The following is a 22,065-nucleotide window of genomic DNA, read 5'->3' as shown; positions in this document are numbered from 1 at the left end:
CCCTGACGATGAGGACAATCGCAAGTCGAAAATCATCTGCGCTGTGACTTATGGCATTAGCATCATCACGGCGGCTTACCTTTTGTCTACTGGAGTCACAAATATGGGTAGCGGTACTGCTCGACAACAAGCACAACCAGCACGGTGAGGATCACTGTGTCGATGCGGCCTCCTTCCGAAGAGGTTTCAGGCGGAGAAGGCACCAAGAGTTGTAATTGGTCAGAATTGGGACAGTAACCTTACTTGAATGACTGCACAGGGTTGCAGCTTCAGAAAAACTGCAGAAGAGGCGGCCACGGACGTGATAGAGCTGCTGTGTTTTCCATCTGCTCTCAGAGTCTGGCTGCACACTATCGAGGATGGAAAGGTTGGCCTATTTGATTTGCCAAGAATGTTCCTGCCCCAGTGAGTGATCCTGGGCACCTGTGCATCTGTGCTCTGAGGGTCACAGTATTCTGTACTGCTTCTGGTGTCCCAATAGCCATTAGCACATGACACCAGCAGGCGTGGGGCCACTCAAATGCGCAACTCGGGTGACAGCCAGTCATGTGCCCATAGCAGATTAGACGCTGCACCTGCGCTACTTATACAGCTTGGCTCCCTGAGCACATAGTATGTGCCACATACATGCTGCAAAACAACAAAACATGTAATCTGTGGCAACAGAAGAGCAATAACGAACACCTGATTTTTGAGCTAGGGTGTCAGAGCAATGTGAGCAATAATCACAAATTTTGCTGGATGTTGAATATGAGGCCCCTTGACCAGGGGATCGGCGGTGTGATGCAGCCACAATGCAGCAGTGTCGGTGCTAGTTGATCATTGCGATTAAAAGTGCAATGGACACAGGATGATTGATGGCAAAACGGTGAACTTACATCCATTTCATCAGCTAATAAAATCCTACTGTCATTTGCAAGCATGCAAAGAACACCACTGTCACTGAAAGCCTCGGTGTCACTGCTCCGACACGAGCTTCCCATCTTCCATTCTTGCAAACAAATTGCACCACAGTCCGTGATGGTACACCAAAGGACACATGACAGTCAGCATCTTGCCAGTCTCCAAGCTATTATTACTCCATGGACTAGTGCCATCCTATGGGACTTGAAAGAAGGAAGTGCAACTCATCGGTGGCACTGTGTGCCATTCTCATTCCATGTACTTCCCACGCTGTCGGAATCACACATCAGTAATGGGGAACATTCTGCCATCCCTCGCGACTGCATTACTATTGCAAAGCAACTTGCAGACACCCACAAGTCTCTCCAGGACTGGACTTCAGCACTAGTGCACTAGTTTAGTACTAAACATCACAGTATGCACGGGTGCTATGACTTGCTGCATTATGACCACATCCATCCCAGTTCACTTATTGTCACAAAGCCCTGGCATTCCCTGGCTCTGTGCGAACTGCTATGGTGAGACGAGCGGCTGCCTGGAAAGTGTTGCAGGCACACGCTCTCCAAAGAGAGCTACGTTTGCGGAAATCAAAAGCAGGTTCGAAAACAGCAGAGGCAACGCCTCAGAAGGTGTGGCTCTGGCCGGAGGGTGTCTGGTCGCAGAGGAAGCATGCGCGCGCAAAGACAGGGAACACCGCCTGATTGGTGTCATCCTCCAGGCTGGAGCGCTCCTTGATCTCGGGTGAGTTGATGCCGAAGAGGTTGGCCGGGAAATTGGTGTCCCAGAAGTCCTTCATCTCGTACTCCTCCTGCTTGAACTTGCCGTGGAACGCGTCCTGCACACGTGCCGGCACATGCCTGTCAGCTTACTTGCTCCCAACATTCTTCTGAATCTTGCATATTGGACACATTTCTGGCAATCTCTATTGCACAAGTCAGCAGTGGTGTTCTTGGGTGCAAATGACTCCTGGCGGGAAGCAGTGCATTCTCTTGGTAGCAGAGAATGACAGGCTTGCTCAGAAAATGCTTCCAAGAGGAGGCTAAGCCTGCTAGGTATGAAGGCATGACATGGCAAAAAACCTGATCTGGGCAGGGATAAGCGTGCAAGAGGAAGGATGAGGGTTGCTTACATCAGGTGGGAGGTACAGCTGGCTCTCAGGCTTGCTGACAGCAGACTCGCCCTCCAAGTAGCGGTCATAGGTTCCTCCCACAATGCCCTGCAGATAAGAACAATGCACCAGTCAGCACTCTGTAGAGAAGACATTTGGCAGCTGTACAGGACCTGGCTAAGAGACAGCCTCAAAGAGACTATAAATAGGTATCGAATCTGCATTTTGAGAGGTGGCTTCCATACTAACGGCATTCCTTACAGCTGGGGGCATCCTCACTGAGAGGACAAACATATTCATGATTGCAGCAATCAGTGCATTATATAAGACAAGTGGGAGAGCGGCAGAGGGGTCTCACCTGCATGATGCCGTTGGCGGGGGGTCCCAGGAGGGTGATGCCAAAGTTGAGCCAGGAGGGGAGCACAACGCCGCCCTCATCCACAATGCCAGCAGGTGTCTGCCAGATGGTCATCCGGAGCACATCTGCACACATCAGCCCACTCAGCACATAAGCTCAACGCCTATAAATACTGGGAGCACCGGAACTTCCGGTGACGCTTCAGGAGGCATGCAAGCAGGGGAGAGGATGTGAAAATCCCGGATGAGCTGGCCGCCATGCCCAATGCAAACTACTATAAGTAGGTCATGATGCTTTTGACAGTACAGCATGAAAGGAGGAGGAGTGCGCGGGCAGGTGCAGGCAGGTGCAGGTAGCAGGCATTACTCACCAGTGGTGACGGTGACAGTGTTGCCCAGGCCAGGCTTGTACTTGTCCCACACAGTCTCGATGTATGCGCCGTTCTCAAAGCGCCATGCGTGGTGCTGCGCTGTCTTCTTCTCCTTCAGCACCTTGCCCTGCAGCGACACTGCGCGCACACACAACATAGTCCAATCAGCCGCCATTTTCAGACATAACAGACAGCACACCAGGTATGCTCAATCTTCATTTTTAAAGCCTGCTGGAAAGCACGAGCAGCACAAGGGCATGCATGCTGTGCAGCGCTGGCATGATAAGCAGCAAGGCAGCAAACAAACCCATTCGACTCGCCTCAAATCACTTCCAGATACGCCTTGCTCGCCTGAGTGAATGCATGGGCAGAAAATAAATAGGAGGATACTCCTGCAGGATCAAACTGTGGCGTTGAAGTCTTGCATGCACAGGCCAGCAGCCTGATCATTGCAGGGGGTTTGAAGGGATAAGAAAGGGGCGCGCACCGGTCATTTCCTGGTTGTCATCGAGGGCGATGAGGACCTTGTAGGTGCGGTACATGAACGCGATGGCCTCCATGTTGGTGCCCTCATGGTCCCACATCTTGGCCAGCTTCAGCTTCATCGACACCTGCGCCAGTCACACCAGCCGCCACATCAGCCGCAGCGCTCATATTGAAGACTTTGACACTCTGCCCTCATGATAGGACTGACTCTCCTGCAATTGGTGCCTGACAGCCCTAGACAAAACAGCAACACCCAGGGCAGCAACACCCAAAGCCATTTGGATTCAGGAATCCACCACTATCTCTTCAGTTTCTCTGGACAGCAACGGGTCATGTCTGCATCTCAATCTCAGCATGCGGCCAGGGCTGCGTGCTCAGATTGAGATGCACACAGCTCTGGCCACAGTGCAGCCTTCCAGAGTTCAAAATCAAAGCAACCTGAGCGCGCACCTGCAGGGTCTGCGTGGAGATGATGCTGTAGATCTTGCCGACCTCGCCCATGAAGTTGAAGGAGCGGCCCGCGAATCCGTACATTACGGGATCGGAGTTGCCGCCCGCGCATGCCGGGTTGCCGTCCACTCCGCACGTCGCCGCACTGTTTCACAGGCGCCAATCGTGTCAGAACTCCTTCTTGAAGACAGCAGCACGATTGCAATGCCATGAGCTCACCGACAGGCATTATTTTTTGTTGGCAGTGTGGTGCTAGTCTGAGGGTCGGCGACTGCAACTAGGAGCACAATCTTTGTACTCCATCCACCGGGCATCTGGCATGACGAAATCCAGCGGGAACTCACACACATGAGGAGAAGATTCTCTCAAACCAAGGGCATAAAGTCCCACTTGGTAGCATGGAAGAAAGCATGATAAGACTTCAAGGGAGGGAGAGGGAACGCACGTGGCAGTGCCGCCAGAGATGACAGCGGATGTTCCCCCGGGTGCGGTGGTGGTGGTCGTGGCTGGGGTGGTGTCAGCCCTCCCGGTGGTGCCCGTAGTGGTGGTGGCAGTGCCGGACCCCCGCGTCTGAGAGAATGTACCTGCGCAATACAATGTGATGCCTTGAGAATCACATCTTTCTGACCTTTCCCAGGAAAATGAAGAGGCTTCAACAGCAATGGGCTCCAGTCTTGAAGCATAGCGGAGATGCTTGTTAATTTGCAGGCTATCAAGGTGCTCGGAGACTCTGACAACTCTGGTGACACCCCCACTGTGTAATAGCAACCAAGGAGCCTCCTCATTTAGTTTCTGGAACCAATTTAGTGAAAAGATGTGAACTCTGCGCAATCTTTTAAGACGTGCCGAGGCTGTACCTGAGGACGAGGAGGAAGTGGACCCCCCGGTGGTGGTTCCGGTGGTTCCGGCGCTTCCGGACCCCCCGCTGTTGCCGGCGCTGAGAGACCCAGGATTCCCCGTGGCCTGCCCGCCAGACACGCCGCCGAAAGATCCTCCCAGCGTCCCACCCGAGCTGCCGCCCGATGTGCCGCCTGATGTGCCTGCAAAAGGCAACGCCCCCGACCGGTCAGCACCTATTTACTCTGTCACACATGAGTGTGCGGATAACTAGTATCTGGCAGAGCTGTTTATGCTTGGACAGTGCCCCACAAGCCACTCAGGGTGGCATGCACAAGGCGCCTGGGTGCTGTTTGATCCTCTGAGTCAATGCAGGCGAGGCTGGGCGGGGAAGTCAGCGCTGGCAAAGGCAACAAAACGAAAGACAGTTCACCTGATGAACCTGATGAACCTAATGTTCCGGCGCGGGTGCCGCCGGATGTCAGGCCAGCAGAAGTGGTTGCAAAGCCGCTGCCACTTCCACTTCCAGAAGTGGTGCCCCTTGCGGATGTGGCGCCACCTGCATGCCAAAGCATGGACACAGGCTTCAGCTACAAGTTTCACTCAAGTCACACCTTGCCTCATCTAGTGGACGATCGACTGAACTTCCGAGCACTCCAGTGCGCCGTGTAGGGCAGAGCTGATTTATGGAGGAGAGACAAGCACGGACGGTGGCGATCTTTCTGCGCAGCTGGGCTCAAAAGGCTGCTTGCAGGTTTGGCATCAAGGGCGCTCGATCAGAGCGTGCGGCATGCACTGAGCAGTCTAAAGATTAGGTGGAGAATGCGCGCACCTCCGCTGAGAGTTGTCACAAAGCCGCCGGTGCTGCCCCTGTCGTCACTGCTGCCACTGCTGCCGTATCTGGGGGCTGGGGGGGTCCTGTACCCCCCTCTAGCTCCACCGCCTCCCATTGTGCCACCCCCGGCTGCTGCCTCCCCCCTGCTCTGTCCATTGGCTGTGGCTATCAGCAGGCAGAACGCCAGCAGGCCTATCTGCCAGGCCCTGCTGGACATCTGGTCTCTTCCTGCGCAGCAGATCAGCAGTGCCTTTGAGTTCGTTGCCCTGCTTACAGGAGCTGAGTCCTGATGTAGATGGTCACATCGACCTGGTCCTTCAGGAATGACACCAGCTGGAGTGTTCGTGCAGCTATCTGGGACCCAGAGCATCACACAGAACTCTCTTGTGCTCGCTCAGCAGCAGGAAGTCGGCTTTGCAGCTTGTGTATCCGCACCCTAGCGCTATACCCGCGATGGAATTGCGTAATAGCGTTAAGAAACACCTAGCAACGAGAGTTTTATTCACGTCTCCGCGGTGCGTTCAACCGCAGCGGTGACAAAAGGCCGATCGTTTGCACTTTCAAGCCACCGCCTCAGCTTGGGCAAGCTTGACGAGGCTGACCACGCTGTGAAACAGCTCCTGAGGGCCACATCGAATGTGGTATCTGCACGAAGGAGGCATCAGCCACTGCTGACGTTGCCCATCCCCACCGCAGTGGTCACCATGCGCTTCCGGAACCAACTCTCCACCCAAGAATAACACTGCGGATTTCTGATGCGCTAGCGATCTGTCAAAGTACATAGAAGTCACCTATGGACTGCCGCTCACTGATTCTCCGGCTTTTACTTTGCTGCCGGTCACTGTTCGTTGCCAAAGACTGCTCCGACCCTTCAGCCTCCTGCTGCTACACTCTCCGTGGATCCCTCTCAAAGTCCTACTAGAAGTAGGAGCTGTGAGCACTGAAGTCCAGGACTTTGTGGTGCTTGATCCTGCTTGAAGATCGCGAATTTGCTTGAACCGAGGTGTCGGTGACCTCTTAGAGCAGCTCGAACTTCACAATGATTCATCAGGACGCGCTCTGTCAGTCATCGCTTTGATCAGTTTGATCGAAGGCAATCCCCTTTCTGTCCCTAAGATTAGCGGAACCCTCAAAAGCCCTCCTCAATATGTTCGATATCAACCCTGTTCCAAAGCCCTGACCAGGATGCTGAGCACAGGGCTTGAATAGCTTCAAGCGCACAGCCCGATACAACACTTCAGTGCCTGCTAATTTCTCACCTGTTGCTTGGTAAAGATGCGTGTACGACCAAGCAGCAACATGTGGACAGCACCCTCATATGATCGGTGAAACAAATGTTGGGATGACGCCTGTTTCGAGCCTGCTGCTTGGTTCAGGAGCTCTCCCAGGCTTGATCTCGTTTCTTTTACGTATTGTAGCGACTGAAGGTTCTTAGAGCTGGTTAATGAAGTAAGTCAGCAAACGTCTAAATAAAAGGAGGTTTTCACATCTCTGATTGCTGTGCGGAGATGGAGCAAAACTCCTGCAGATCTGCTTAACAAATCATGACAGATAACCCTGTCCGCATATATGAGTCTTGTGCCAAGGATTGAGCCTGGTTCTGCATGTAGTTTTGCTCTGTACGGTTCTCCAAAACTCACCTCTGCTGGCTGAAGCCAGCTGGCTGACCAGCAAATTTCTTTGCTGCAGCATCAGATGATCCTTGCATGCATTCAGCAGTGTTAGCTTCGGGTAGGTTCTATTGTACTGCTTCTTGGCATTGTGGGGCGCATGCCCTTGGGGCAATTTAGGATAGCAGAGTGCAGGCAGCTCTGCCTGAGTGTCACTCCCAGCACAGCCCTTCTGATGATAGTATGGGAGTGTGCACATCTTTGCTGCCATGGCCTGAGGGGTTTTTGTTGAACAATCCATGCTATGACTGTTGATCACTTCATCAAGTGGAAGTGCACAAAATGCACTGCAGCTGCCACAAATGGTTTCCAACAGTGACATCCTGCTGAAGTGGCCATGTGGCCTGCTCACAGAATTAATTGCAGTCAATTCCTGGCCATAGCTCAGGAAGGCAATGTAAAAAGGGGCCAGCCTTAAGAAATCCAGCTGGCAGCCTGAATATGCTTACAAGGTACTGTGCAGCCAAGTCGCAGGCACTTAAAATGCAGGCTGCAAGTTCTTCAAAATCGTCCTGATACTTTCAGTTAGATAGTATCAGTTCAGAAGCAGCTCCAACAGAACAATCCCAAATTCTCATTAAGTGCACTCAAAAGAGCAGACTCACTCAGATCTGCACATGAGAGAAGTTCAAAATTGCTGCAAATAAAAAAATTGACCCTGATGATCATAGCAAACATGCAGATGGCCTACTTAGAAATCCAAGAGAGACCAGACCCAAGACACCTTGCTTGAAATTGCAGCGAAGGTGCCAAAGGAGCACTCGCTGTACATAAGTCAAGCACACAGTAGTGCTTGGAGCGTAATAGAAAAGTCAGGATACAAGAGCACCAAAGGTGCACCAAAGAAAACACTTTGAACTGCGCCAAATGCTCCGTGCATTGAAGTTAAGTACTCTGCCAATACATGGCAATTTGTCAATGTCATTGGCAATCATTTAGCAGCAGCGCACAAGGCAAATCCAATCGAGATGTACAGTAACATTGCTGTCACCAAACAATTAACCTGTCACATAATTTGCCTGGTGAACTGCCAATAAATAAGCGACCACACCCTCTCAGTAAAGAAAGGCAAGATGCACGGTGCTACGGTATTCTCAAGAATGTCAAGGAAACTCACTTCCTTTATCAGCTGGCGGCCACACACATGGCAGCAGCTTGAGTAAAACATGTCCGATCTGAAGCTGCACAACACCAACTTCTGCACTGGCCCACATACCCCAATAATACAGTTATGAACCTGAGGATGTGCCAACAACCAAGAAAGGTCCCGTTGCAAAAGGTTTGAAGCAATTGCCTTTGTGCAACGCCTGCTGATCAAGCCTCATGATCCGCATTCTACTTGAAAAATGCAGCATTCTCAGCCTGATCAGCAATGACCCCAAGGTGCATTCAATGCTTCACTAAGACTTCAAAATATGCCTGAACCAAAAGATCAGTGAAACCACATAACTTCCTTTGCCGCAGGACAAATTGCACGGCTGCAGGATGTGCCACCCATGCTTCCCATGACTATCCAGGGAAAGAAAGAGGTTGGAAACCAAGCATCCATCACATCTGCGTATGGCTTTCTTCCACAGTGACAGTGCTAAAAATAGACAGCACTGAAGGAAGGGCAGTGCCAAAAAAGGTTAAAAAATGCTTCAGAAAGTGTGGCCAGAGGGTGTGGCCGCGCAGAGGAAGCATGCGCGGGCAAAAGCTGGGAACGCCCCCTGAGGCGCGTCAATCTCCAGATTTGACCGCCCCTGCTGCTGCGTCTGGGAAAAGGGGTTTTGGACCCCGAACAGGTTCGCCCTGAAGGTGGTGTCCCAATGGTCCGCCATCTCATATTCCTCCTCCTTGTACCGGCCGTGGAACGCCCCCTGCCAAACACATCCACCTCAGCAAAGCCGCTGATGTCATCTGCGGCACCATTAACTATGCAGTGCAGATGTCAAGAGCAGTATCATCCATGAAATCGTAAAAGAGACATCGCATAAGTGCCACCCTTGTAGGGCCATCTGCGCGGGACCAAAACCTGTCCTCCTTGCTGCATGCAATACTTCGCTTTGATGCTCATCTATGTACTGTACAAGCAGATATTACGCAAGGGAGGTGCTTACATCAGGAGGCAGGTAGAGCTGGCTCTTTGGGTCGCTGACGGCCGTCTCGCCCATTATGAAGCGGTCATAAGTCCCGCCCACGATCCCCTGGAACCATGTCAACTTGCCGTGTCAGCTTGCCACTGAATCTTTCGTGTATGCCTGCCAACGCTGAAGCCATACAGGGTCCTGCAAACGAACTGCCGAGCTGTTTCTTGGCACTGCTTTCCCCCAGACAGCGCAAGCGAAAATGCCCCCCAGTCGGCCAACTTGGTCATTCTAGGTTCGGCTTGTGGGTCACTTTGCTTCACGAGGGACTGGAGATCCCACTCTTGAGTTGGAGCCACTACTGTGTCCCCATTCTACAAAGCCACATGGCATTCCAGACATTTGTCATTGATTGAAGACAGGCAAGGAATAAACAGCGCCGCGCACATGCATGAGGCCATTGGCCGGAGGCGTTTCCAGGCTGAGCCCAAAGTTGAGCCAGGCTCCCAGGATCATGCCACCCTCGTCCACAATACCGGCCGGCGTCTGCCAGATGGTCATCTTCAACACATCTGCACACACAAGGAATTCAGCTGAGCACTACAAGCAGTACTGCACAGCAGGAGTGCAACCATCAAGTTCTATGCTTTGCTGCAGTCCCCAGCATGAAGTTGTCTGCCTTTTGGGTTGTTCAGCATGGTAGACCACACATCCCGTGGCACAGCCAACAAGCCTGAAAAGCAACCATCACTACGCGCCACAGTGCTCGAAAAATGGAATGGGCTGTGTCCGCCTTGTTGGCTCTCCTTTTAACTCTGCCAACCAGGCATGAAGGCATGGAAAGAGCAGGCTATATACTGTGGATTCTCACGAGTCAGAAGGTGTCAGATATGTCAGATTGGGTCAAATTGTCAGATACAGATTTGCAGCGCACCGGTCTCAATGGTGACGGTGTTGCCCAGGCCCGGCTTGTAGCGCTCCCATGTCGTCTGAATATATGCACCGTCGTCAAACCGCCATGCGTAGTGCTTCGCCATGTTCTTCACCTTGAGTGTGCGCCCCTGTGCCGTCACTGCGGGCACACATGCCAGCACATGTCGGCACACGCTAGATGGCTTCCTGATACTCTCTGCAGCATGCACCCGCAAGCTGGCTCACCAAGAATGCTCCATACAGTAATGCACAACAATCCTGTCTATGCTGTTGCCATGTTTCTCGGCTTCGATTTGACTACTTGTGAAAAATGATGACATTTTGTCTTATTAGGGTGACTAAGGGGTACTCACCGACCACGTCCTCCTTGGCGTCCAGCGAAACCAGCACCTTGTAGTTCCGGTACATGAATCCAATTGCCTGCCCAAAAGCAGTCCATGCTCATCGTTGCTGCATTCTCCTTGCTGCAGACTGCAGTGCGTTCCCATCCATAAAGTTCTGACAATCATGGGCGCACGCGTTCCTCAAGCAGCAGTCTTTGTCATGAATATGTCAGGGAGTGAGCGCACCTCCATGTTTGTGCCGTTATGGTCCCACATCTGTGCTAGCTTCAGCTTCATTGACACCTGCAACAGCAAAGAGTCAGCATTTAGCATTTCCAGCTGCATCTGTTACGTTATAATTGTTCTTGCTTGCCCTCAAATCAAGCCAGCAAACCGCATGCCAAGCAGATGCCTTGGCGAGCTGTGAGTGACTTCTGTGAAGGCATGTGCAGTCATGTGCGGCCAGGTGTGCGCACCTGGATGTTAAGGGTGGAGATGATGTTGTAGATTTTGCCGGAGTCGCCCATGAAATTGAAGGCGCGGCCGGCAAAGCCATACATCACCGGATCGGAGTTTCCACCTCCGCAGTTGGTCAAACCCCCGACTCCACATCCACTCCTGGCCCAGTGCAGCCACACATGGTAATTAATTTACTGGCAAACTCACCAGTTGCTTGGGTGTGCGGATTCCTGCATGGCAGCAGGATCATAAGCTGCCTCTTCACACGCATGCACGGAATTTGTGCTAGATATTTCTCACAACGTGTACCAAAAACACTGTATGAAAAGCGTCATTGGGCATGAGGGTGTCATCCACACAGCTGTGCCTCACGTGGAGGTTGTACTGGTGACTGTGCCAACAAGCTTGGCGGCAGAAGTGGTTGCTGCTGTAGTGGTTGAAGTTGTGCCATCTGTCAGGGCCGATGTGCCCGTGCTAAGGGACGCCGATGTCTTTGTGGTGGTAGTGCCCGCAGACTGTGAGCTGCCGCTGCTCAAAGTGCTAGTAGTGTCCTGGGACTTACTGCTGCCACTGGTGGACAGGCCTCCTCCTGGGAAGGAGGAGTCCTGGCTGCTGCCTCCACGGCTGGAGGACCCATAAGAAGAAGAAGCAGCTGACGATGAACTGCCCGAGAGGGTTCCAAATGCGGACCCCCCGCTGTTGCTGTTGGTCCCCCCACCGCTACTCCTGGAGGACGACCCTGCAGGGACATGTCCACAGTCAGCTTCTGAGCTAGACGGAATTGCGCCATCATGCACGGACACTGTCAATTAGGGCTGCGCAGCATTCCTGAAGCATTGTGCTTCTTGCTGCAGGTTTCAGAGGCCCTCCTCTGCCACAGTCTCAAGTTTGGCTGCTTCTGGGCCAGGTACTCTGATGCATCTGAAATCAAATGAGACACTACATGCGGCTGCAAGCGGCGGCAACGTTGGTACCAACAGATGGCCAACAGATGGAATGCACTTGTTCTTGCAGCGCGCGCTGCCGCGGAAACAGAGGCGGCTCTGCTCACAGGCGGAGAGCTGAGCGTGCAGGGAGTGACATCAGAAGCGCAGGTGTGCACATACCGCCGCTCAAGGTAGTGACAAAGCCGCCGCTGCCGCTGTTGCTGTCCTCCCCACGGCTGCTGGACCCGGCGCGCGGCGGTGGCGGTGCGGTGGCCCGGAAGGACCCCCCGCTACGGGACGAAGAGGCAGTCCCTCCGGACGAAGTCCTCTGCGCAAGCGCTGTGCTGTGCAGCAGGCAGGCCGCGAGCAGGGCCAGGTGCCAAGCCTTACATGCCATGCACCGCCCTGCGCATGCACTGCTTCTGCTCAGAGCGATGAAGCTTGAAGCCTTTAAAGCTATCAATCAAATCCTTCTGGGATAGTGAGAGGCAAGGTGCAGTCCTGGCTGTCGATGTCAGAAGCAGGATTGCCTGGTCAAGTAGAAAAGGTCACTTGTAAGCGATATACAAGCGTGCGTATCTCTGGGGCTGCACCTTTTGAAAGTTCAGTCCCTCATAGTAAACAGTACTGACGCTCCACTAGTTGTACGAGGTGGAGTAGAAGGATGGTCGATGCCATGCTTTCGCAGACATTTGCTTGGTCCCCTATATACGGAGCAACTGAATACTTGTAAAACTTGACAATGATATATATGACTATACCAACCCGAGGTATATCCCACGTTACTGAACGCTCACACGCACGAGCTCAATCCAACGACTACGACAGTGTACAAACGTCGACTATCTGTCCAAGGATCAACACATCCACGTGAACTGTCGCACACAATACATCGTCATCACCATGAAGTTGCAACATAGATCTCTTCCTCGAAAATTCATTCCACTGCGAGAACTTTCGAACTTCCGCATGGATCTAGGTTATTTAAATAAGAGAGATACCCTCAATATAACGCCAGACTCCCATACCCTCTGCTAACGCAAGGGATTTGGCCCTAGCAAGGCCTTGTGACTAAAACAAGGGGATGGCCCTGTTTGTGACCTCAATCACCCAAGCCCTACGCTAGCACAGGGGTAGTGGCCCTAGACTTCTTTCGGCAAAAGGCAAACTTCCAAGACTGGCGGCAAGCAACTTGACATCATGCTTGATTTCCCAGCAAAACTGCAGTGGTAGCAAGCTTAGCATCAATTGCGATCGCGAGTAAGGACCAAGTACTAATATCCCAGCAGGAAGAATTATTTGGTGGCTCTCGCCGAAACCTTAGCCGGCAATTTGGCGATCAGGACGCTTTAACAATGAAATTGGATGTCAATGCTCTTCGATATTTATCGCGGGATGAAAGCAGAACGCTGCAAGCCGTCGAGATCGGCCAAAAGAACGTGAGTATACATACCCAAGAAGTGCAGTCTGGGTGCATTTAGTGTTGAGAAGATGTCAACCAACGTTTCTGTGTTGAATTGCAGCACGATATCGTCCCTGTCCCTCTGGTGGACAGCATCGCAGGCCTCAAGTGAGTAGCCCCATTCTCACCCTGGTTGTAACACTGGCAAACATCACTGTGACGAAGGAAGCATGCGCAATTGAGACTGTTGCAGGACCATCTCGCTTGTCTTGCCAGCCAGACGCTAGTATGGCCTAGAATGGTGCCAGGGGGCAATAGCCTTGTTCTCTGATCTGGGAGCCTGGCGCCTGCACAGGCATGGGGGCGTGGTGCGCTGCCTGAAGGCACTGCTGCGACAGAAGCTAGTGCACCATGACAACAGCCGCTACGACGGCTACCGCCTGACTCCCCTCGGTTACGACTTCCTGGCGCTCAAAGCGTTGGTCGCGCGCGGCGCCATCACCGCCGTCGGCCGCCAGATCGGCGTCGGCAAGGAGTCCGATGTTTTCGAGGCATGCCCCCTCCCTGGTGCAGCCGCTGTTGTTGGTTGCCTCCTCCCTGTTGTGATGTACGCATGGTGGGCACTAGCAAGGAGGTGCAGGAGACTGAACTTTGTCCGCAGATGAGAGTGGGTGGGATTTTCTGCAATCCATTGGCGTATTCTTGTATATCCGCTTTTCCAGACCTAGGTTCAGAGCCACTCATCTGGAGCAAGGATATGGCCCCGTGTCCTGTGATGTATCGTGCCCTGGGGATTGGTGCATGTTATACGGAATCAGCAGTAAAGTCCAATTGGCAAGCATGCATGCAAAATATCACAAGGAGAGCGACGCTGTTATGCCTGCGCAGGTACTGAACGCTGATGGCGAGGTGCTGGCGATGAAGCTGCACCGCCTGGGGCGTACCTCCTTCCGGGCAGTCAAGAAGAAGCGCGACTACCTGCAGCACAGAAACTCCTTCAGGTGCCGACGCAGTCCTTTCTGGAAATGTGAAAGTGAAAGGGTCACACTACAACCATGGTGTTGACAGCAGAGAAGCATCCTTAGTCATGTAGGAATGCACACTAGTGCTGTCCCAAGCTGAATGGTTGTGATATTCTGCAGCATAATGTGCTTCAACGTCACTTTGACTTGTGCCCAGAACTCCAAATGATTGCGGTGTCAGGCTCAGATCAGGAATTTTGGTGCTCACTTAGCGTCCTGGTTTGTCAATATCACCTAGATGCCCCATAGCACTTGCATATGTGTTTGTTGCCTGCGCGCAGCTGGCTGTGGCTGTCGAGACTGGCGGCGGCCAAGGAGTTTGCGTTTATGGAGGCTCTCGGAGCGGCCGGCTTCCCGGTGCCGCGCGCGATCGAGCACAACCGCCACGCCGTCCTCATGTCCCTCGTTGACGCAGTGCCCCTTGTGCAGGTGCGCGCATATGCTATCCATGCCGCTCCCACATGCCTGCACATGCTGGCTTGTGATCTCCGGGACAGGCTGTTCGTGGTACATGCTGGCTTGGGGGGCGTCCTTGGACATTGCAGCATTAGCACAGATGGGGCTGCCCGGCACACACGATGACTGCACATGCTCGCACATGCCGCTCGTGATCTCCAAGGGTTCTGTATCAGTTGTATAGTTTCAACACCTTGGAGGGCGGGGGCACAGAGTGCCATTCCGGGGGATTTGTGAACCACTCACTGAAGATGGGTGCCTTGGAGATTTCCTCCAGTAGTTCTTTCTGCTCGAACTGCGAAGACGCTTACAACCATCTCTGCTTATCTCTTTGGTTGACCTCTCTCTTGCAGAGATGAGGACAATGGCAGGCTGCTTGTTGAAGTTGGCTGCAGGTTCAGCTCTGGCACAGAGACCTTTTTGCGGGGGCTTTCCAAGCGTATCACTTGGTGTTGTGCTTGGAGAGCTCCTCGTAGACGCTTTCTGTGCTGGAGCTGCCATACCCCCCACCGATCATGGTGTACCTATTTGCCGAAGCATGTTTCCTAAATTGAAAATCAGGTGATCAAGAGATGTGCGCCTGCTCAGGTGAAACTGGCGGATCCTGGGGCTGTGTATCTTCAGCTGATAGACATGATTGGGGACCTGGCCTCCCGGGGCCTCGTTCACTGCGACTTTAACGAATTCAACATCCTGGTATGCAACCCTCCTCCAGTGCTGTGCAATCGTTCTTCTTGTGACTGGGGTGGCATATAGCTAAACTTGCAGCACATGAGCAGGTTCACACATGGTGACATATGCCGTTTGCATTGATTGATATGATTGTCCCTCCCTGACAATCTGGACTCTTGCTGGTCTAGATCCACCTGCAGCTATTTTCTGTATTCAATCTTCGAATGGCATCCCTTCCTTTACTGCTCATGTTTATGTTCTGTCATGTGCATCTCTTAAGCTGGTTATTTTGTTGCAGAGGCATTTCCCCTTACCTACAGGCAGTCAAAATCAGCCCAGTATTTGTCGATATGCGCAATGGTCACCGACTAATGTCTCTGCCTTCCATGCAGGTGGACGAGCAGGGCGGTGTGACGCTGATAGACTTTCCCCAGATGGTGTCAACCAGCCACGCCAATGCAGAGGAGCTGTTTGATCGCGACATCGACTGCGTCATCCGCTTCTTCAACAAGAAACTTGGCTACGTCTCCGAACAGGACGCCTCCCTGCCCTACCTGCGCCCAGACTTCAAGGCGTGCCCCCATTCTTTCAGTTCCTTTGCGGGCCTTGTGCAGTCGTATGTATCAAGTGGATCAGGTCTCCTTGTGGGCGTGAATAGCACTCCTGCAGGCACTTAAAGATATTTGAATTTGAGGTTGGGAGGCCGTTAGGGAGCAAGTAAAGCAGAGCTGAACGGGCTCCTTAATGCATGCTGTGCTGTACTGTGCTGTACTGCTGCTGCAGTGACGTGGATTGTCTTTAGCATGATCTTTGGGCTTTCCGTTAGGGGAAGATGCGGCTCCTTTTCAGATAAGCAACTTTCCCTAGGTTGTCATCAGGTGGTCGTTCAGCTATTCAAGGGCTTTTTACATGTATAATCGGAACACTGCAGAGCAGATCCAGACATGTTGCGGTATGCATGGCCTTCTGTCCGTTCTCTGCGTTGCCTCATGTGGAAGCCTGATAAGGTGTGCTGGCTTGCTGCAGGAAGCAACAGCGGCAGCTGCGGAGAAACTGGATGTGAAGCTGTCCGCATCCGGCTTCAAGAAGGAGCACTTCAGCGCTCTGGATAGCTATGTGAGCGCCCTGCAGGGCATGGTTGCACCGCGCGACGGCCCCAGCAGCAGCGAAGAAGACAGCGAGTCAGACGATGCTTCCAGCGAATCTGATGGTTCTGGCGAGGACGGCAGCTCTGAGGACGAGGGTGAGGACAGCGAATCTGGGGAGCGATCGGGTGAGGTCAGCAAAGGGGAGGAGGGCGGAAGCGCGGCTGATGTCAGCAGGGCTGAAGCGACGTCAGCATGCGGGGGGTCTGACCAGTGGACTTGTCAAACAGGTGCAGGGCAAGATGAAGAATCATGGGGCACTGAGGTTGATCTGGGCGAGCTGAAGGTAACAGAGGATATAGCGGGTAGAAAAGACACGTGCATGCAGCAAGAGCAGAATCAGCGGCAGGAAGAAACTGATAGCAAAGGGGTCACCACGGTGCCCGTCACAATTACCGACCCTTAGGGCTTTTACAAGATTTGGAATCGAGTGCAGGTTGCACTATGCAGTGCAACAATGGACTTTGATGAACAGAGCTACATGCCTGCAGCCTGCAATATCAACTGATTGGCATGTAACTTGCTGATGATCACAGTAAGGTATCAGGGTAAAAACAGTCCACTGCGAGTGGCCAAAGCTTAGCAGAGCTTAAGATGCCATGGTGGGCTCATCACTTAGTAACTGCATCCAGTCATGCCAGCATGTACGGTGGCCTCTGTATAAGTAAGATCTACTCTGCACCGCACATGACATGACCTCTGAAATGAAAGGTTGTTGCAAAGCTCTACATTATGCTCATACCGATTACTGAGACGAGAAGGACCCCACTGTGCCTGTAAAAATCTACACCTCTTCAGGAAATGGGTACACTGTGTCACCCCTGGAAAGGCATTCTGAACAGCATCGGCAATTGCACTTGACATCATCCAGATGAGCATCCGCTGGGTAGTAGAAGACTCTGGCCATCTCGTCACTGACATCAAAAATGCGAATGAACCATTGGGCACCTGGGAAACGCTCTGATAGTTCCCTTCGCTACCAGCACAGGAGCGCCTTTGCAAACAAGCAATGTGCCAAAACAGCTAAACTGTTCCAGCTGTGCACACAAGGCTTGCTGATCTTCAAATTGCAAGGATAGGGACTTGTCAGTGTCAATGCTCAGGCTAGTCAACTTTGCTGAAGTTGCAATACGCAAGCAAGCTGTCTGGCACTTGACCCACAGGGTGTTCAGCTCAGAAAGCAAGGCACCATCCACCAGCATCAGACATCCTGGGGTACCCACGGCTGGTGCCCTCAGCGACAAAGTTGTCAGATTGAGAGACTGCGGGACACCGTACCATGTCTTACCAAACAGAATCCTGTAGCATGGCCAATCCACAGACTCAAACAGGTGATCCACATGCAAGTGAGCAATGTGGCACTGCTTCATACAGGATGCCCTATTCACCACATGCTTGGCTGAGCAATTGATGGCATTGGAGCATGCCTCAGGAACGCGGACCACAAAGGAAGCATGGTGGCAAAGCACACACTCTGCAGCTGCACACAGCCACGCATGTTCACAACATACTCCTGACCCTTCCACAACTCGGAGCACCACGACCTTGAGCCCTCCACCAGAAGTGTTTGCAGGCATGGCAGGGAGCTTAGGCTGCTCCAGCATTCATCAGATATCATCTCCCTGGTCTTGAGCAGGAGGTGCTTGAGCTGGAGCATAGGCGGGGCCAGATCAAGTGCTCCAATGCTCAAAGACAGCCCTCTAAGCTTGGCAGAGTGCTCAAAAAGGATGGCGTTGACCCATTTATTTATGATGCTGCTGCACTCAGCTCTGGAAAATGGCGGGCAGCAATTGATCAGCTGCAGCAGGTTTGGCAGCTTAGGAATGCTGCCAGGGACTGACACAGACTTTTCCAGTTCATCAGAACTGTCGTCATTGACATTGAGGTAGATGGAAAGCACTCCTATGTCGAAAAAGTGCAAAGCCAACCACTTGGCCGCCATTCCTGTCTTTATGGCCACGCTGAGAGTTTGGCCATTTAGCTGCACCTGTTCACCCACGCCTTATTGATTTAAAGCTCTCCGGCATGCCTACCGTTTGGAGAATTTCTGAATCCAACACAGATCTGTCATATTACCTTTCGGAATGCCTTGCACACACATTGTGCTTTCGCCCAATACTGCAGAGGAGTCTTGCTTGCTATGAGGGCCCAAACCTCACTCGGCAGGGCAGGACGACTTGCTCGTGCCTTCATCACGAAGATTTCGACACTGCTTCAGCATCTCTTTCTTCAAAACAGGCGTCTGAACCATCCGCAAACTTCATGAGCAGCAGGTCATGGACTCCAGCTGATCCCCAGCTGGTTGAATTATCGATAGAGTAACTCCCTCGTCATGCCTAAACAGAATGTAAGCCTCTGATTTCTTGTGGCTGCTTGCAATATGCGGCACTCCAAGGGCACAGATAATATCCACGTTCTGGCGCTGGCCCCCTCTGCACCTGTGAGGATTCTCCCACCCCCTCCTTCAGCCCTGGCTAAATATGGTATGGCAACCGTTGCCGGCAGACGGTGACCGTTGCAACTCAATTGACAGTTCGGACACGTGCCAGCATAAGTAGATTTGCAGTTGATAATTTTGCATGCCATGCAAGCAACTTTTGAATCAGCAATGTGTTTACCCTCAATTTCTAGCTGCCAAGTACCAGAGGTGGCTCAAATCATTTGTGAAAGGACCACCCAGTTCAGCCGTAGTACTACTATAGTACCCACTGCCAGTGTCACACTACATCCATGCCAACGAGCTCGTTAAAAGTCTCACCGAGGCTCTGTCAAAGGCGCAGCTGCCCAAAATGTCAAGTGATCGATCAGATATCTCAGTGCAGATGCCTGTGCAGCTGCTTTGCGCACAGCAGTCAGCTGATCACGTCTTTACGCATGACAACAATTGTCATTATGCACTTTGCAATCAAACATGCGGACTGCTTGACCCTCTCAGCTGCCTTCCTTGTTTTCTTCCCCACCCTCCTGCTCTTCCTCTTCCAATTCCTCTATTTCCATAGGCTCCCCGTCGTCCGTGTACAGAGTCTCGTACTCGCACACAAAGCTCCCGCACGCCCTCAGCTCGCTGCAGTGCTGCACCTTGCCCGCAGCCTCCAGCCTCGCCATCTCCTGCAACCACCATTGCAGGGCAACCCGTCACAAACAGCGCAAAATAGATCATGCATGCTATGCATGGACTCTGCACCCTGCAGTCACAGCCATTGGGTGCCGATTCTACTAGCCATGCTCTGAAGTCCGATCTGCAAATTGCATTAAACTTGTCTTAGCTGCCGCAGGCAAGGAATGTCTGAGCACTGCTACATTTGGAGAAGGGCATCTGCCATTCCACCTGTGCTCGCGCAGTGCCCATATGCGTCTTGCATTAATTGTTTCAACTAGCAGTAGTCTTGGCCTCAGGAGTCCAAGGTGCCCTCGAACCCAAACTCATGTTCAAAATCAAAGTGGGAGAGAACGCTGCGCACCTGATGCCAGACGGGCACGCGGTCGACCTGCTCCCGGCAGGTGTGCTGCGCGACTAACCCCATGCCCCAGGCAGGTGCGCGGCCCTCCGCGGCACATGCCGCCATGTTGGCGCAGCTGCACTGGCAGCCCCCATTACGGGCCCAGCTGACGTTCCCGTAACGGAACGGCTCCTTCGCCGGCGAGTCAAACACCACCCACCTGATCCACCCAAGAGACACCCATGCGCTCACTCTCACTTTCTAGCTTGGGTAATTCACTTGTCTGATCAACACGGCAACATCACTTGAGAGACTGACTGCCTGTGCAGTGCCCATGTTCCAAATGCAGCTCCTATGCAGGGAACGACATTTTCTATACTGTTGCATACTGCAACAGGCTGCATGTAATGTGAGCCACCAAAGCCAACTGGTGCACACCTAAGATCCTCTGACCTAGTGATCAGCAATGGATCTCTAGTACAGATTCTCTAGAGTCCACTGCAGAAGTCTCGACTTTGAAGCACACACAGCGGCCTTCCAGTTAGAAACTTCCAAACAAACCAGGCATACAGAGTTAAAGCTGTGCGCGCCTTCGGCGGTCGTTCTTGGGGGTGAGGTCGGAATAGTAGATGCTCAAGTAGTGGTCAATCTTTATATCCTCGCCGTCCAGCTGCCAGGCAGTTGTGTGGAAGTCGTCCGTGGGATGGCGTGCCCGCGCCACCATCAACTCAGCCGTCAGCGCCATGCGCTCGGCCTGCCTCGCGTTGATTATGTAAGCGTGGGTCCCCCACGGCATCGCCTCGGGCGCCACTGCATGCGACAAGCATGACTCAGCTCAGTCCAACCCACTGAGTTGTGTATTCAAATGGAACTACCCACTCAACCAGAGAAATTGAAAGTTGGGGTCATGCGCTCCCGCTGTGCACATTCATGAACTCTTTGCTGAACCAGCCCGTTTGCAAGCCAATGAGAGACTCACTGCCCTGGTGCAGTCACACGTGCAGTCACAAAGACCTGGCTGCTGTGCATGCTAGTCCTGCAGCAGCTTTGTGACAGAGGGCTCAAGAGCTTCACCGGCCAGAGCTGTCAACAATAAGCAAAGTGTCTGCAGTGGTGAATCACCAAGCTCTGAATGATAGTCAGGTGCAACTGCTGGCTTCCCATCGCGTGAGGGTCTCTCACTGCTTCCCTTCACTCAGCTCTGGCCTACAATGATTTGCCGACACGATTCAAGGGCAGGACATCCTTCAATAAAGCACCCTTCAATAGAAGGAACAAAAAGAAGGGGAACCCCACCGTAGACAGCCTCTTTGGACACGTTGAAGTGGCGGGGAATCATGCCCACTGCGATGTACTCATAGTTGTGGGGCACCGCCGCCCAGTACTTTGGGAACAGCGTCAGGAAATCGTCATGAAATACCACGTCATCCCTGCACATGCATGCCGGCTTTTCATGTTCTCTGCCTTGCGAATGACGTTGCTTAGCGGCCCACACTCTGCAGCACCCTGAAGCTTCAATCAGTACTACAAGAACTTGCATTGCAGCAAGACACCTACATTATTTATCTGACAGGTGACATCGGTGCTCTTGGCTTTATTGCAGCTGGCCAGACTTGGCAATGGCCACCTTGAACTCTGTCCAAACCAACCCCTATGCTGCACCTACTTTAGGTCAAGCTGCACTGTGTTGAATGCCCTGCTAAAACTCGCCTCACAAACAGCGCACTACTTGAAAGGAGAGCCCAGCTGGACAACTTTTGCAGCTGTCTCCCATAATTTCCTTATCAAAGATATCCCAACATTGCCTGGGTGATTGAACGGGTGTACTACATCTAAATATGGCTTTGTATTTTAGGCAGTGTCAGAGAGGGAGCGCACTCGAAGACCCAGGCGGCCTGGTGCTGGCTGGCGGCGAGTGCCTTCCACACGTTCATGTGTGATTGCGTCAGCCCAAACTGACAGTCGTCCGCCGACCCAGCCGGCACACACTCTGTGAATTCCTCCAAGCTGCCCAGCTGCGCGCGAGGATACAATCGGCACATCAGCACACATGGCACCTCAGCAGTACGGGCTATAAGGGTGCAGCCCAGCGTTAGGAAGAGACATGCACAAACCCAAAAAACCAGAGTTGAAGTGGCGCTGATACTGAACGTATGCTTGCATGGCATACTGAGTCCCTTTTATGTGATACTCTGTACTTCACC

General features: G+C 52.6%; 4 protein-coding genes across 4 annotated transcripts; 1 reads left to right on the top strand and 3 right to left on the bottom strand.

Annotated features, from left to right (window-relative positions):
- Positions 1-856: 856 nt before the first annotated feature.
- Positions 857-5,564, bottom strand: COCSUDRAFT_49432 (hypothetical protein; the record flags this gene model as incomplete). The annotated part of the gene is made up of 10 exons (XM_005642502.1): positions 857-1,738; positions 2,033-2,119; positions 2,370-2,494; positions 2,740-2,877; positions 3,227-3,350; positions 3,676-3,820; positions 4,121-4,259; positions 4,533-4,715; positions 4,946-5,071; positions 5,345-5,564. 10 exons carry the CDS (start codon positions 5,562-5,564, stop codon positions 1,526-1,528), a joined length of 1,500 nt encoding a protein of 499 aa, XP_005642559.1. The 3' UTR covers positions 857-1,525.
- Positions 5,565-8,657: 3,093 nt separating this feature from the next.
- Positions 8,658-12,121, bottom strand: COCSUDRAFT_45691 (hypothetical protein; the record flags this gene model as incomplete). Its single annotated transcript, XM_005642501.1, has 8 exons — positions 8,658-8,876; positions 9,117-9,203; positions 9,531-9,655; positions 10,018-10,155; positions 10,370-10,436; positions 10,586-10,642; positions 10,816-10,919; positions 11,905-12,121. The coding sequence occupies 8 exons, from the start codon at positions 12,119-12,121 to the stop codon at positions 8,658-8,660; spliced, it is 1,014 nt and encodes a 337-aa protein (XP_005642558.1).
- A 958-nt stretch (positions 12,122-13,079) lies between these two features.
- COCSUDRAFT_21073 (RIO1-domain-containing protein) lies at positions 13,080-15,953 on the top strand (the record flags this gene model as incomplete). Its single annotated transcript, XM_005642500.1, has 7 exons — positions 13,080-13,163; positions 13,248-13,294; positions 13,482-13,704; positions 14,015-14,127; positions 14,430-14,577; positions 15,193-15,300; positions 15,669-15,953. 7 exons carry the CDS (start codon positions 13,080-13,082, stop codon positions 15,951-15,953), a joined length of 1,008 nt encoding a protein of 335 aa, XP_005642557.1.
- A 3,023-nt stretch (positions 15,954-18,976) lies between these two features.
- COCSUDRAFT_68433 (hypothetical protein) lies at positions 18,977-21,194 on the bottom strand. The gene is made up of 4 exons (XM_005642499.1): positions 21,158-21,194; positions 20,452-20,671; positions 19,883-20,081; positions 18,977-19,529 (listed from the first exon to the last, which is right to left on the bottom strand). Exons 2-4 carry the CDS (start codon positions 20,655-20,657, stop codon positions 19,353-19,355), a joined length of 582 nt encoding a protein of 193 aa, XP_005642556.1. The 5' UTR covers positions 20,658-20,671; positions 21,158-21,194; the 3' UTR covers positions 18,977-19,352.
- Between the last annotated feature and the right edge of the window lie 871 nt (positions 21,195-22,065).

Source organism: Coccomyxa subellipsoidea (assembly GCF_000258705.1).
Source record: "Coccomyxa subellipsoidea C-169, whole genome shotgun sequence".
Lineage (NCBI taxonomy): Eukaryota > Viridiplantae > Chlorophyta > Trebouxiophyceae > Coccomyxaceae > Coccomyxa > Coccomyxa subellipsoidea.
Note: the sequence above shows the minus strand (reverse complement) of the source record. Positions and strands in the feature narration are given on the sequence as shown.

What these genes read in the sequence shown, in the direction of transcription:
- COCSUDRAFT_68433 (XM_005642499.1), bottom strand. Translation starts at nt 20,657, where the DNA reads ATGCCGTGGGGGACCCACGCTTACATAATCAACGCGAGGCAGGCCGAG. An exon ending in CCCAAGAACGACCGCCGAAG is followed by an intron (nt 20,082 to 20,451) that starts GCGCGCACAGCT and finishes TGGGTGGATCAG; the next exon opens with GTGGGTGGTGTTTGACTCGC. An exon ending in GCGTGCCCGTCTGGCATCAG is followed by an intron (nt 19,530 to 19,882) that starts GTGCGCAGCGTT and finishes TGGTGGTTGCAG; the next exon opens with GAGATGGCGAGGCTGGAGGC.